At 40.2% G+C, this 13,311-nt stretch overlaps 1 protein-coding gene across 1 annotated transcript; it reads right to left on the bottom strand.

Annotated features, from left to right (window-relative positions):
• Positions 1 to 9,836: 9,836 nt before the first annotated feature.
• LOC102016893 (olfactory receptor 2AP1-like) lies at positions 9,837 to 10,767 on the bottom strand. The gene is given in 2 exon segments (XM_013520864.1): positions 9,837 to 10,685; positions 10,687 to 10,767. Coding segments are annotated over 2 exon segments (930 nt in total).
• Positions 10,768 to 13,311: the final 2,544 nt, after the last annotated feature.

Below are 13,311 nucleotides of genomic sequence, written 5' to 3'. Positions count from 1 at the left end.
AATGATAAGCTATGTGGCTAAGACAGAGAAAGTTTTGCTAAATTGGGACCATGATGGACCAGTGTTATGTCAGGGTTGTAGGCCCAGCAAAAATGAAACACCTTGGAGTGTTAAGCACCATGTTGGATTCTGTTCAAATACAGAAATAGAGAGGAAGTAAGAAAAAAGAAATGGAATAAAGTGGGAGAATCAAGGATTTGGGCCAGTAATAGGGCTAGAATGTATAAAATTCCATTTTTTGGTGAAGGACAGGGCTTAGTTTACGATCACAGATATAAAAGCAAGACATAACCAACAATATTTTGATTTCAAGTAATAGTACCACAACCCTAACTATCTTAAGTGAAAAGAAATTTATGTTCACATTACTGGGAAGCCCAGTAGTAACTGGTCTCGGGTGTCATTGGATGCAGCATTGAACAACTCAGAGTTTCTTTCCCATCTTTTTTTTGCTAGGGGAGTTGACATTCTTATCAAGCAAGATTTTTCTGATTTGGGAAACAGGAGACTCTAATTTGCATTCCTTAAGGGCTAAAATTGAAAACTTTTCACCTTTTCTCTTCTCTTTCAGGACCTCGTTGAAAAGTCATGGGGATCATCCTTGTTTACATATGTAAATTTTTAGTTAGGTGAATGTGGTATTATGATGAAATGGCCCTGATTGTGTGTTCATTCATGAGGTCAAAGATAGAAGGATTATTGAATTGACAGCACCATCACAACCTAAGACTGGAGTCTTTATCCACAGAAGGAAACCACAGGAGAACAAAGCCATTCTGAGAGATGTGACCACACTCGTGTCTGCCCACACAACCACACTATCTCCACCCCCAAATTTCTCAAGACAGCAAACTACTCCTGTTCCATTTTAATTCTTTGTTCTACCCTTACTTCAGGCTGAGTCTGCTGTCTGAACACAGCCCGCTCCCATGGGAGTGGATAAACAGCCGTAGTTGTTTATACAGAACTTTCTCAGCTGGGCTCTCTACTCTCTGTGCCATTAACTTATATGACGACTGAAACTCCACATAGGGTACTCCTCTTTAGAGGGGCTTCAAACTTATCTCCAGGCCCTGGTGTCTTACAGAGGCTGGCCTGAGACTTTGGTTTCTCAGATGGTGCCCCAGATACTCCCCGCTAGCATCAGATTGGATAAGACCTCCCCCTCTTCCCTCTCTATGTGTTTAATACCTAAGACTTTGCCTTCTTCCTCTGGCTCCCACCCTTCCTGCCCACTGCCACCCCATGAGTGACAGCACTACTGGCCACAGTGGCACGTGGAGTCCAGCATGAGCCCAAGTGTTTCACCGCAGCCACGTCTTTTCCCTCACCTGGCTCCCTTCCCCACCACTGACATTTGCCTTGAGTTATACAATTGGGTCCTGGCCATGGGCCACTAAGGACCAGCTACCTTGCCTGTGTGTCAGTCCTGGGCTGGGGATTCCAAGCTGCATGACCCCAGGGCCAAGTGCCTTTGCCTGGCATGCCTGCTCACCACCCTCACAACCCTGGAAATACGGCATAGCAGAAACATGGCACCACCACAGAACCTAAGGTCCAACCAGTACTCATGCACAGTGTGACCACAGTGCTTGTGCATATGGCCCACCATCAGGCACTTGATAGCTGCCCACACAGCTCTTCCTTGGCACAAGCATGCCTGAGCCCAGCCTGGGTAAGGAGAACATGGGCCTGTGCCCTGCCCTCCTCACCCCACCCTATGTCCTCCTCTGGACCTCACCCTGCCCTGTGCCTCTGGACACCTACACACAATGGGCCATGCCCTGGGCTATACCCCTGGCCATGCTGCTCCTGTATCCTCAGCCATAGTGCCACCCAGTGTCTCATGTCACACCACTCCCACCTTCCCTGCTGCCACCGCGCTGTGGCTGCCTGACTCCATGAGTAAGCTGGTCTGCACCCAGCCTAAGACCACCTGACACCACCTTCTGAAGGGCTTCGGTTGCCTGGCTGTGTGCTGCTCCTTGAGCCTTCCACTAAATGCTCTCCCAACCCCCACTTTGCCACACATCTGGCCTAGACTACAGCTTCACCTTACTCCCTTGCTCTATGCCCCTCTATGTCCCCTCCACAAAGTAGCAAGAACAAAAGTCCATGTTTATCTCTGTCAGATCTCTTCCAGGTGAGCCAGCATCTGAGCTCTTTCTCTTCAGACTCTTAAACCCCTAGTTTTTTTCCAACCTGCTGAAAGTTGACCTTAAACCCCTTGCTTGGAGATTGCCCTTCCCTTCAGGAGGTTAAATTAACAAAGCTTCCAAGTGTTTGCCTTTAACAGGGGACAAGAGCTATCAAAAGACAATTTACACTTGTGCTTTACATATGCTGAGACTGATATAACTAATCTTCTCTTCTGGGTGTTCAACAACTGAAGTTTAGAGACCAAAACTAGAGAGATAACTGGACTAAAAAAGAGCCAATAATTTTGCCCTGGCCCTCAAAGGTCAGCAGAGACCTAGGACATGAGAAAACCTTTTCTGTAGGATCCTACAGCTTTGGTGAGTCACCCAGTCTCCTGAGCAGGGAGATTACTGGACCCCAGAGGACAGACATCAACACATTTACAATGTGCCAAAGGAAGATCACCAATAGAGGAAAATCTCCCATGGTTTCACAGAAAGGAAGATGGTCAAGCAAGACGGTGACCCAACCTTGCAACTGACACTGACAGAGGAGCTTAGTGGCTCTGTACATGGTTCTAAGAATAATGCCTGAAGAGGCTTCACTGACCATGATACACAGCAAGAATATCAGTTTTGATTAACATAAGTCTCATTTTAACTGATCTGAAACATCTAGCAGAGAAGTATAATCAAAAGAGATAGATAAACTTTTGTAGTCTGTCTATTTGGCTAGCAAAGTAGTTGTTATTCACTGTAGAGAACACCTTGACTGGTCTCTATCTCTCCTAAAAAATAAATAAAATTAATAAGACATCATACCACAGTGATATATGTGCATCCTCCAAAACCAGATGGCCTTAGATATCCTAACAGCAGCACAGAGGGATACTTGTACAATTATGAAGGCAAAATGTTGTATGTACATTTTTGATATTTTTGCTACTATCTCAATGACTACTTAAGATATTAAATGGCAGATTATTCCTCAGTGGATGGGCATCTGGGTTGTTTCCAAGATTTAACTATAACAAATTGTGCTGCTATAAACATGGGTGCACATATATCGCCGGGGTACGATGTCTATAATTCTTCTGGGAAAATACCCAGAAGGGGAATAGCTGGGTTAAATAGGACTTCCAATCTTAGTTTTGTGAGGAATCTCCAAATTGATTTCCACAGTGGTTTTACCAATCTACACTCCCACCAGCAGTGGAGTAGGGTTCCTTTCTCCCCACAGCCTCTCCAGCATTTGTTATTGGTTGATTTCATAGCTGCAATAACTGTATTGCTGATGTCTGATGGTGTATTGAAATGAACAGTTAATACTTACAATCTTATATGTTCTGATTGACTTTGCATGCTTGTGTCTGGTGGTCTGAGCAACTGATTTGAAGGTAACAATATGCAATGGAATTACAACTGTGAACTACCGTCTTGTCTAGTGAAACTCTGTATTATCTCTACTGTTTTATCAAAGAATTATTTTCAGGGCTGGGGATTTAGCTCAGCGGCAAAGCGCCTGCCTGGCAAGCGCAAGGTCGTGAGTTCGGTTCCCGGTACTGGAGAAAAACCAAAGAATTATTTTCTTATTCCCTATAATGGTATGAGCAATCTTTCATTCTTATATCTGGTAAACTGAGCAATGTAGTTGAGGATAGAAATATGTAATATAACAACCACTGTTGATTCATATTATTTTGTCTTGAGACTCTGTATCACTTTGAATGTTCTTGGCTTTGATTTGCTTATGTTTGTGATACTGGCATGCTGCTACTGTTTTATTTGTTTGTTTGTTTCTTATTAACTACTCTCTTTAAAATAAAAAAGAAATAAATGGCAGATTAATGCCCTGTCAGATTCCAAAACTCCCTGGACCTTCTCCTTACCCTCTTTGTGAGAAACTATTATTGGCTTTTCCTGATAAAATACTTTTTGGTTATTGTGGTAGATTGACACTGGTAGTCAACTTGTAACACCCAGCTGAACTGAGTAAGCACGGTGCTGGATGTGGGAGGCCCACCTGGACTGTTGCCAGCAGCATAAGAAGCAGAACTGGAAAAGAAGTGAGGCTGCTGGGAGCTGGAAGAAGCTGTAAGGAGCTGTTGGTTCTTTTGGAAGAGCTTGTCATGCTGGCTTTCCTGATGAACTTGGCTGTTTTCATCCTCCGAGGAGCTCAGGGCCTTGTTGACACTGAGAATGGCTTTGGTTCACCTTGGGGGAGCTCTGGTCCTCACTTTGAGCATTGCTTCCTGGCTCTGGAGGGGAAGATTTTGTACTGCCAGTCTCCTGGAGGAGCTTGTTGCATTGGCTTTCTTGATGGGAATTAGGCTGTCCTGATAATAGAGGAGCTCAGGAACTCACTGTTGCTGGGGATGGCTGTGGTACTTTTCTGGGGAGCTCTGGTTCTCATTTTGAACATTGCTTCCTGGCTCCAGTGCAGATCCCTCAGGGTGCTAGCACAGATCCTTCATCCCATTGGCACAGACTTTTTAGCTTCCACCACTGACCTTTGGGCCTTCCCAGCACAGATCCACAAAACAGGCCTGCATGAGATATCGTTGTGGGCTCTAGGCCTTCAGTTGGACTTATGGGAGCCATTGTTATGAGCTTTACATCTTCAGCTGGACTCATGTAGGACATTATTTTGGGATCCAGGTCCTCAGCTGATCAAGGATCTTTGGTCTTTAGTGTGGATAGATTTCTTGCACTCTCTTGTATATGATTCTTTGGGTGACTATTATAAATAATCTTATAAAATATGTGTCCTGTATTATATTGTTCTCCTTGCAAAAACCCCAAACCATAACAGTTATATTCATAATAACCTTTTTGGTTTTGTTTGGCCCATGCTTACTTAAATGTTTCTTTGTCCTTTTCTCCTTCAGACTAAAAGCTACTAAGGGCCTTTGGATAGACCCTCTGGAGAGTGTCTCTAACTGCCAATCACAGTTATACCCCCCCCCCTTTTGCCTTAAGACTGAGATTTGACCACTGGGTTTAGTAAAGTAGCAAGAGATTCTGCACCATGGAGATTTAAAATGTTTTATAGTGGTTAGCCTTTAGTCTAACAATATAGCAAAAATCCAGTGACTTGTAAAAACTGCAGAGAAATCTGAGGATGAGGAAGAAAGCTGTGTGATATCTTTAAAGTAAGGAGATGAAAATGTCACAAGCAAAAGGCTTATTGTGTGATTCTGCTGAGAGTTAATTAGGATAAGGACTGAGATGTATGTAGTGAGTTTTCCCATGTAGAGGTTGCAGTTGACCTGACTAAGGCAGATGTACTGATGTTGTGAAGTAGATGCCTGCTTAGAGTGGGTTTAAGACAGGTTGTGAAGCAGACAGTGAGAACCTGCTGAACTTTTAAAGTTCTTCTGTGAAACAGTAGAAAGGAAAGAGAGGGAGGGAGTTGGCACACAGAGACTGTTTAATTGGCAGTGGCCTGTAAAGTCCAAGACAGGTAAAGAGAGACAAGGAGGTGTTCAAAAGTGAAAGGTGGGAGCGAGATGTTAAGAACTGAGAGGCCAGAATGTTTGCGTTATGTATGTAGCTATTCAGGTCTCTAAGAAAAGCAGTATGTGTAAGTGGGACAGTGAAAGATAGTAACTTAGGAGCTAAATTTTCTGAGCTAAGAAGAACCTAAGAGTAACTGAACAAGCAATAATATGATCCAATCACATATATATGAAAGGAATACTTTGCTTTTTTGTGGTACTGAAAAGTGAGCCCAGGACCTCTGCACTGAGCTACATCCCCAGTGCCTTTTTAATTTTGTTGAGACAGTTTGTTCTTTGCCGAAGAGGGGCTTGAACCTGTGATCCTCCCACTTCATCCTCCCAGAAAGGAATTATAGTTTTTGAGGAGAGAGGAGGCCAATGAATTGGAAAAGGCAACCAGGAATAGCAAGGGCACCTACCCTACTTTTAGGACCACAGAAACTTGGAGTATTGAGAGACTCTGTTTAAGGGAACAACATGGGAAGGATGTTCTCGAAGAATACAAAGTTTCAGTTAGAGGAGATAAAAGGGAAGAGAATCTATGGAGAAGAAATTTAGACTATTGTGGATTTTGAAGATGAATACCACTTTGGTTAAAGAGGGAGGTGGTTTGGAGTGTTTGTAATTTTTGTGATGACTAAGGTAGACAGGAAGATAGCATCACAAGTAAATTAGTCTTGAGTGCTCTTAAAGGAGGAGGACCAGCAGTTCCAACAATTATATCTTTTAAACCTGGTATAATAGTGTTTGAGCAGGAAGCAGCAGAGCATCCCTAAGTTATGCTGCACCTTGCAGATTATGCTGAGGAACTTGAAATTTCAGTAATGAGAAGCCATCAGAAGTTTTAAGAAAGAGGGTGACATGGTTTTATTTATTTTTTCAAAAGATTAAATGGTGAGCCTATCTTCCTTATTCTTTTCTTACTATGGCTTCATGGGAATAATTTACACTGCAAAATTTTCTTAGCAAGATAATTGCACTACTAATTTCTATTCATTCATTGAAAGAAACAGTGTTTATGTTTTTTGATCAGCCTTACATGCCTATACCTGGTAATCTGAGCAATTACTTTGAAGATAACATTATGCAATGTAACAACCATGGTTAATTTCCTATCATCTTGTTTTGAAATTCTGTATCATTTTTATTGTTTTAAAAATTCTCTTTAAAATACAAATATTTCTTAGCAAATCCACTTTATAACTTGGCTGATATTTGGAAAGAAAATCACATATTCCAACTAAGGAGTTGTGCAAAGAGGTGTAATAGAAATGTCTGTTTCCAAAGCAAGAGGGAGATGACAGTCCAAGGAACGATTCAGTCTAGCCCTGCTTGGCAAACAAATGAGTTCTGTAGGGGTTCTTCACAGAGCACTGGACAACGTGGTTTGCAGCATGTTACCAAAACAGTGCTAAACTTTATTTTTGGTAGTATACTAATTAAAACAACAAAGGCAGGGTCAGAAGCATCCTTGGAAAAGTTGTGTGTGCTCTGATACCAGACTCCAACTCCCCATCCCACCCTCGTCAGGAAACTCTGGCAGTCTCAGCATTGTCTGGTCACAATGATGGATGAACTTGTTATGCTGCAGTCTGGCCCACAGCTTCAGAACTTGGAGGGGTCTCGGGTCCCACTGACATTTAGACAGAGCAGAGTAGGGAGGAGACACACTCCAAGCTGGAATTCTCACTTCAATGGTGTACTTACTTTTGGCTGATACCTATGAATTCCCTCAAGAAAAAAGAGAAAATAGTTCTTATATTAAACAAGCTAACATCAGAAGATTTATTTGCAGACATCTCTACAAAGTAATGACTGTGGTTCAAAACATGCTTAAAGATGTTCAGAAGAGAAAGAATTTGGAGAGTGAAAATACAAGTAGATGATAAAAAGCTCATGAAAATTACTTGGACCTTAAGTAATAAAGACATTACCAATACATTTATTTATTTATTTATTTTTTTGGGTTTTTCTCCGGTACCGGGAACCGAACTCACGACCTTGCGCTTGCCAGGCAGGAGCTTTTGCCGCTGAGCTAAATCCCCAGCCCCTACCAATACATTTAGTGCTTTGCTAATTGAACATTTGTAGCTTGGTGCTGATATATGCAGTAAGAAAAACATTCTTGCCCTCAGCCCTGGAAACCACAGCCACAGATCTGCAACATAACCACTGATCTGAGCGCCCTCCACTTCAGCTCATGGCTAAACCCTCATTATAAACTTTTTGGAGGCAAGGGTGGCAGCAAAATATTCTCTTTCAAAATTTGTTTTTATTTTAAAGAGAAAAAACAATAACAAAATACCAGCAAAGAAAGCACAAAACAACACAAAAATAATAAATATGATACAGAATTTCAAAACAAGATGGTAGGAAATTAACAATGACTGTTATACTACACATTGTTATCTTCAACAAAGTTGCTCAGATTACCAGATGTAAGAATGCAAGATTGATCAAGCAATTAAAGAGAATAAAAAAGAATAAAGCAAAACATTAAAAATGGTACAAATGCTTCACTAAACAGGATGGTAGGCATTCTTTAGGATCTTAATATTTCCCCTGAAAGAGAAAAAATAAGTAAGAATCCACATTGTTTAGAAAAGTTAGAATGTGGGAAGCAAAAGTATCTTGAGAAAAAGTTAAGAACCACATCATGAAGTAATATGGCTTTTGCATGTTTTCAGTTCCTAAAGAGATGCATGTGATAAGCCTTCCAACCAAGCTTGTTGAGAGCTTGGGCAAGGAGATAGGTAAAAAGCCAAGGATACTTAAAATACTTAGAAATGTGAGGACAGCATATGTTAAAACCAGTTGGATGGTTATATGGCTCAATAGTTAAGGGTGTGGTCTCAGGTGCCGTATTTGTCTTCGGATTCTCACCCAGGGATGTAGCTATATGACCTTGCACAACTATTTACCTCTTTAAGCTTTGGTTTTGCAGCAGATCTAAAACAATCCAAATAAGGCATACCTTGCTAATTCATTAATTTCAGTTCATAAACCCTCAGATGATCAAAGCTCTTTACTTTAAAAAATTGTTCGAGGTTCCCTCGTTCACTTTTTTCATCTATTCATCCACCTCTCATTTATTCATCCATTCAATAGTTACTTAAGCACATGGAATGGGGTCAGAATGTATTATCCCTGCACTCCTAGATCTTACAGACTAGAAGTGAAGATGGACTTTAAATATACAGCCATTACTGTGTGATACTGTGTGCGAGAAAGCAAGGATAGTATAAGGAAACATCACTTGGAGGTCATTTTTCTTTTCATTCCTCTACTTGTAAAATTCCATGTTACCACTCTCTAACATTCTACCTCTTACTCACTGGTAACCCACACAGCCAGGTTTCTTCTTACCTCACCCCATTTTCTACATTCACTAAAAATGGCTAAGATCAACAGGGAAGCCTGACCTATCGATTCACATATCTCATCCTTCATGTTACAGTTTCTGCTGTATTTCACATTGCCAATGACCTGCTTTTTAAGATATTCTCTTCCTGTGAATTACATAGATCTACTGCTCCTCTAATTACTCATTGTGCTTCTTTTGTTCCTCAAGTATTGGGGCGATTCTTAAAGTTTAACATTTGAGAGTCTTCTGTGGGTGCTTTTATCCGTGACCTCCTCTATTCCTACACCATCAGTTAACATCTACGTCATAAGGACTGCTAGATCCGTAGATCTAGACCCAAGCTCAGATATCTTCACACTATGAGCATTAAGTTATTGGAGATGAGAAATGAACTTAATCCAAAACTACAATTTCAGCCTCAACTTTTTTCTGACTCCTTTGTTTTGACTGAAATGAGTGACAATAACATCTATTCAATTTTTTTGAATTGAAATTTTGTGTGCCCACCCACAATATTATTTCTGACCAAATTTATTTTTATCTATTTTTGCTTTCTTGTCTTATTGCTATTTGTCAAAACCCCAGACAAATGGTACCCTTTCTGAAAACATTTATTGGCTCTGTAATTTGGGTTGAGTTGCTCAGTTGAATAATTTAACTGCTTTTTCATTCAGAAAATCATATGCATTTCCTTATATTAACACTTAACAGGTTTTAATTTATTTCCAGGTTTCACCAGACTGGACTTAAATTCTTTGTTGAGTACCTATTAATTGTCAGAGAGCTTGGAACATAGGCGCAATTTGTTCATTAAGGCTTGAATTCTTAAATTCTTTAAACATTCACAAGCTTTTTGACTGTGTCCTTGAAGGCTTGCTTTACCTGTTGGTTTCTTAGAGTGTAAATGAAGGGATTCAATAAAGGAGCAACTGTAGTGATGAGCAGAGCTACTCCCTTGTCTAATGCATCCCCTTTCTTTGCTGAAGGCTTAATGTAAAGAAAGAAGCAGCTTCCAAAGGAGAGAGAGATGACAATCAAGTGGGAAGAACAGGTGGAAAAGGCTTTTGTTCTTTGGTGGGCTGAGGGAAGCTTCAGAATAGTTCTGATGATGAAAGTATAGGAGAAAATCACCAGCATGAAAGTGAGTATTAGGGTCACAGATGCCATAAGAAGGACAACTTTCTGGACGAGGCTTGTGTCCGAACAGGAGAGTTCTTCAAGAGGCTCAAAGTCACAGAAGTAATGATCCAACCTGTTGGATGCACAAAAGTCCTGCTGGCTCATCAGAGTGATTGGTGGTGTAATAGCCACTAGCCCCCCCAGCCAAGAGCCAAGAACCAGCGGGATGCAGACTCTGCTGCTCATGATGGTCATGTAATGCAGAGGTTTGCAGATGGCCATGTAGCGATCATAGGACATGGCAGCCAGGAGATAAAACTCTGTTGCTCCTAGGAATATGGCAAAGAAATACTGAGTGAAGCAGCCAGCAAAGCTGATACTCTTATCCCCCGTTGTGATGCTGGCTAGAAGCCTGGGAATAAAAACATTTGTGAAGGAAATTTCCAAGAAGGAAAAGTTCCGCAGAAAGAAATACATGGGAGTTTGAAGGTGGGGGTCCAGCACAGTGAGGATGAGGATGGTTGTATTTCCAGTGATGCTGAGTGTGTAGGTGAGGAAAAAAAAAGGTAAAAATTGCTGCCTGAAATTCAGGAACATCTGTTAAACCCAGAAGAATGAACTCAGTCAGCATGGTTTTATTTTTCATTATCAGGAAGTTTTTGAGTCTCAAGGTAAAAGAGAGAGAGCAATCAAAGATGAGGACAAAAAGGTACTCTGAAGTGAACAGCTGAACTATGAGGGGAACAGAAAAAAAAGCTCTGATAGCATGACCCATACTAGTGGCTCATTTGAAAGGTGTCGAATACTCATTTGTCTTATGTGGGGAAGTTCTTTCATTATGTCTCTGTGTGTTACTCCCCACAGTGCCCACATGAAGCAAGTCTCTGCCACACTGCTGTTCAACAAGTCTATGTAATCAGTTAATAAAGAAATGGCTTTAGCTGCTGCCTTTTGCCAGAAGACTTACTAATTTATGTCTCTCAGCACTCATTTTCCTTACTTCCAAAGGACCCCATTCATTGGCATATATTTTTGGTCAATTAACTGCTTTCAGAATTTTTGGAATGTAATAGAATTTTCTTAAATGTCACCTGTCATTTTTAACCTTTGAAATGTAATTATAACAATCTATCATTTTTCTTCTGGTTCAACTGGCTTAGTTTTCATGATCGCAGAAATACGCCAGATCTTCACTTCTTCCCGATGGAAGAAGCTTCTCTGTCTGTGTCTGTTTTTTACAATTCAAGATCATTAAGAACATGCCATTCTGTCCTTGGAAACATTCTTTATATGTGCCTAGAGGGTAAATAAAAATTAAGTTAGAATAATATGAGTAGACTTAAATGCATTGAGAACCTGTGGATCTAGTTTCATTTTCTGGTAAAAATAAGATTCTGTTACATTCCACCAAATTTAGGAAGCTTAAGAATGTTTAAAACAGGAAATCATAACAGGAATTTATTAGTTTCTAAATTATATTTATTATATCTGTGAATCCAATAAATCACATGCAAAATATTTTGTATATATGTTTGTGAATATGTGAATTTTATGGAGAAAGTGTATAAAACTACGACCTAGGACTCTTGAGAGACTCCATATTTGAGAACGTCATGGGTATTTCAAGTGTGTATGGCTTTGAAAATCACACCGTTGGGGAATATCCTTATTGATTTTTTTCAAAACTTTCCCCAGCATTTTTTTATAACACTTACAATAAGGCAATAGTTGCAAGTATTTTTGACCATAATTAATTCTATATTTTATATATTTTTAGTAAACATATATATGTATATATATATATATATATCTCCAACTTAAACAAAAGTTTTGCAGAGTATTTTCTACTATATATGATATGGTATTTTCTGTATCTTAAATTTTTTTAAAAAGTTGGTTGGAACACACTACATTGATATCATAATCCCTAGGGAATGGCAGTCCACAGTTGGGATTAGGGATAAAGAAAAGTTACATGGAAGGTGAGGACATAACTCAGGGATAGAGCACTTGCCTAGCATGCATGAGGCACTTGGTTCAAACTTTACACAGAAAAACAAAATTGAGCTGGGGATATAACTCAGTGGTAGAGTGTCTATTTAGCATGTGGTAAGCCCTGGTGATCCTTAGTATTACCAAAGTTACACAATGCCCTAGATGTTCCCCGCTGTGATTACCAACCTGGAGTCTTCAGGGCATGGTTGAGTGTATTCACGTCTGCATCCATTCAGGTATCACAGCCACAGAGAAGTAAAGTCAGTGAAGCTACAGGCAGGGCACATACTTCTTCACTTGACTATCCAAATGCTTGTGGTGAAATTTTAATCCAAAATATTTTTAGAAGTAAGTCAAAATTATAAACCTCATAATTATAAAATAGTACAAAATTCATTGCATTTTTACATTGTCTGCCATGATAACCTGTTCTGGATTTCATAGAAATCCACAATTTTTGGGGGCTTCTCTGGGTAAGGAGTCTTCTACTGGTCTTATCACAGTTTAGTTTCTAGCTTAGTAAGAATTTGATATCTCTGATTTTCAACTCATTCAGACTGGAGCTGAGTTAGAATTTTGGACATCCTGTCGTTTCAAAGCAGAGTCATTAAGTAGAAGACTAAATCAATTATGAGAAGCAATGTAACCTTAGATTTTCCTAACTGAGGAGAAATGAAGCTGGTGACCTCACAAGGCAGAACAATATGAACTCCCCTGCCCACTCCAGGTTGTACTTCATTCAGGGTGACACAGGTTACATATGTTCTATTGAGAAAATGCACCGGGGGATCAATTCAGTGAAAAAAAAATACACGCACACACAAGTTGCCCCAGGGACACTTATTCAGAACAGGCTAATGAATGTCCCTTGTTGACAGCTTTGGGAACACAAGCAGTTAAGGCAAGAGAGTCCAGAGAGAGACCCTCTTGGAGATGGATAGGGAGAGGCACCAAGGAAAGAGGAAAAGCACAAGGTCATTATATTTTCTGTTCCCTCTGGGTGGTCATACCTGGTGTTGGCTATAGATAAGCAGATTAAGTGGAATAATTTTCAGGTCATGAAAGTCCTGAAAAGATACATTTTCTAAACATCACCAGCCTTGTTTTATTTTTTATTTTTTTATTTTAAAGATAAAAGGAGGGAAACATTAACAGACATACAACATTTTACAACATATCACAAGCACAATACAGA

The sequence above is a fragment of the Chinchilla lanigera genome, unplaced genomic scaffold (assembly GCF_000276665.1).
Source record: "Chinchilla lanigera isolate Chin_1 unplaced genomic scaffold, ChiLan1.0 scaffold00057, whole genome shotgun sequence".
Taxonomy (NCBI): domain Eukaryota; kingdom Metazoa; phylum Chordata; class Mammalia; order Rodentia; family Chinchillidae; genus Chinchilla; species Chinchilla lanigera.
This window is presented reverse-complemented; position numbering and strand designations above follow the sequence as displayed.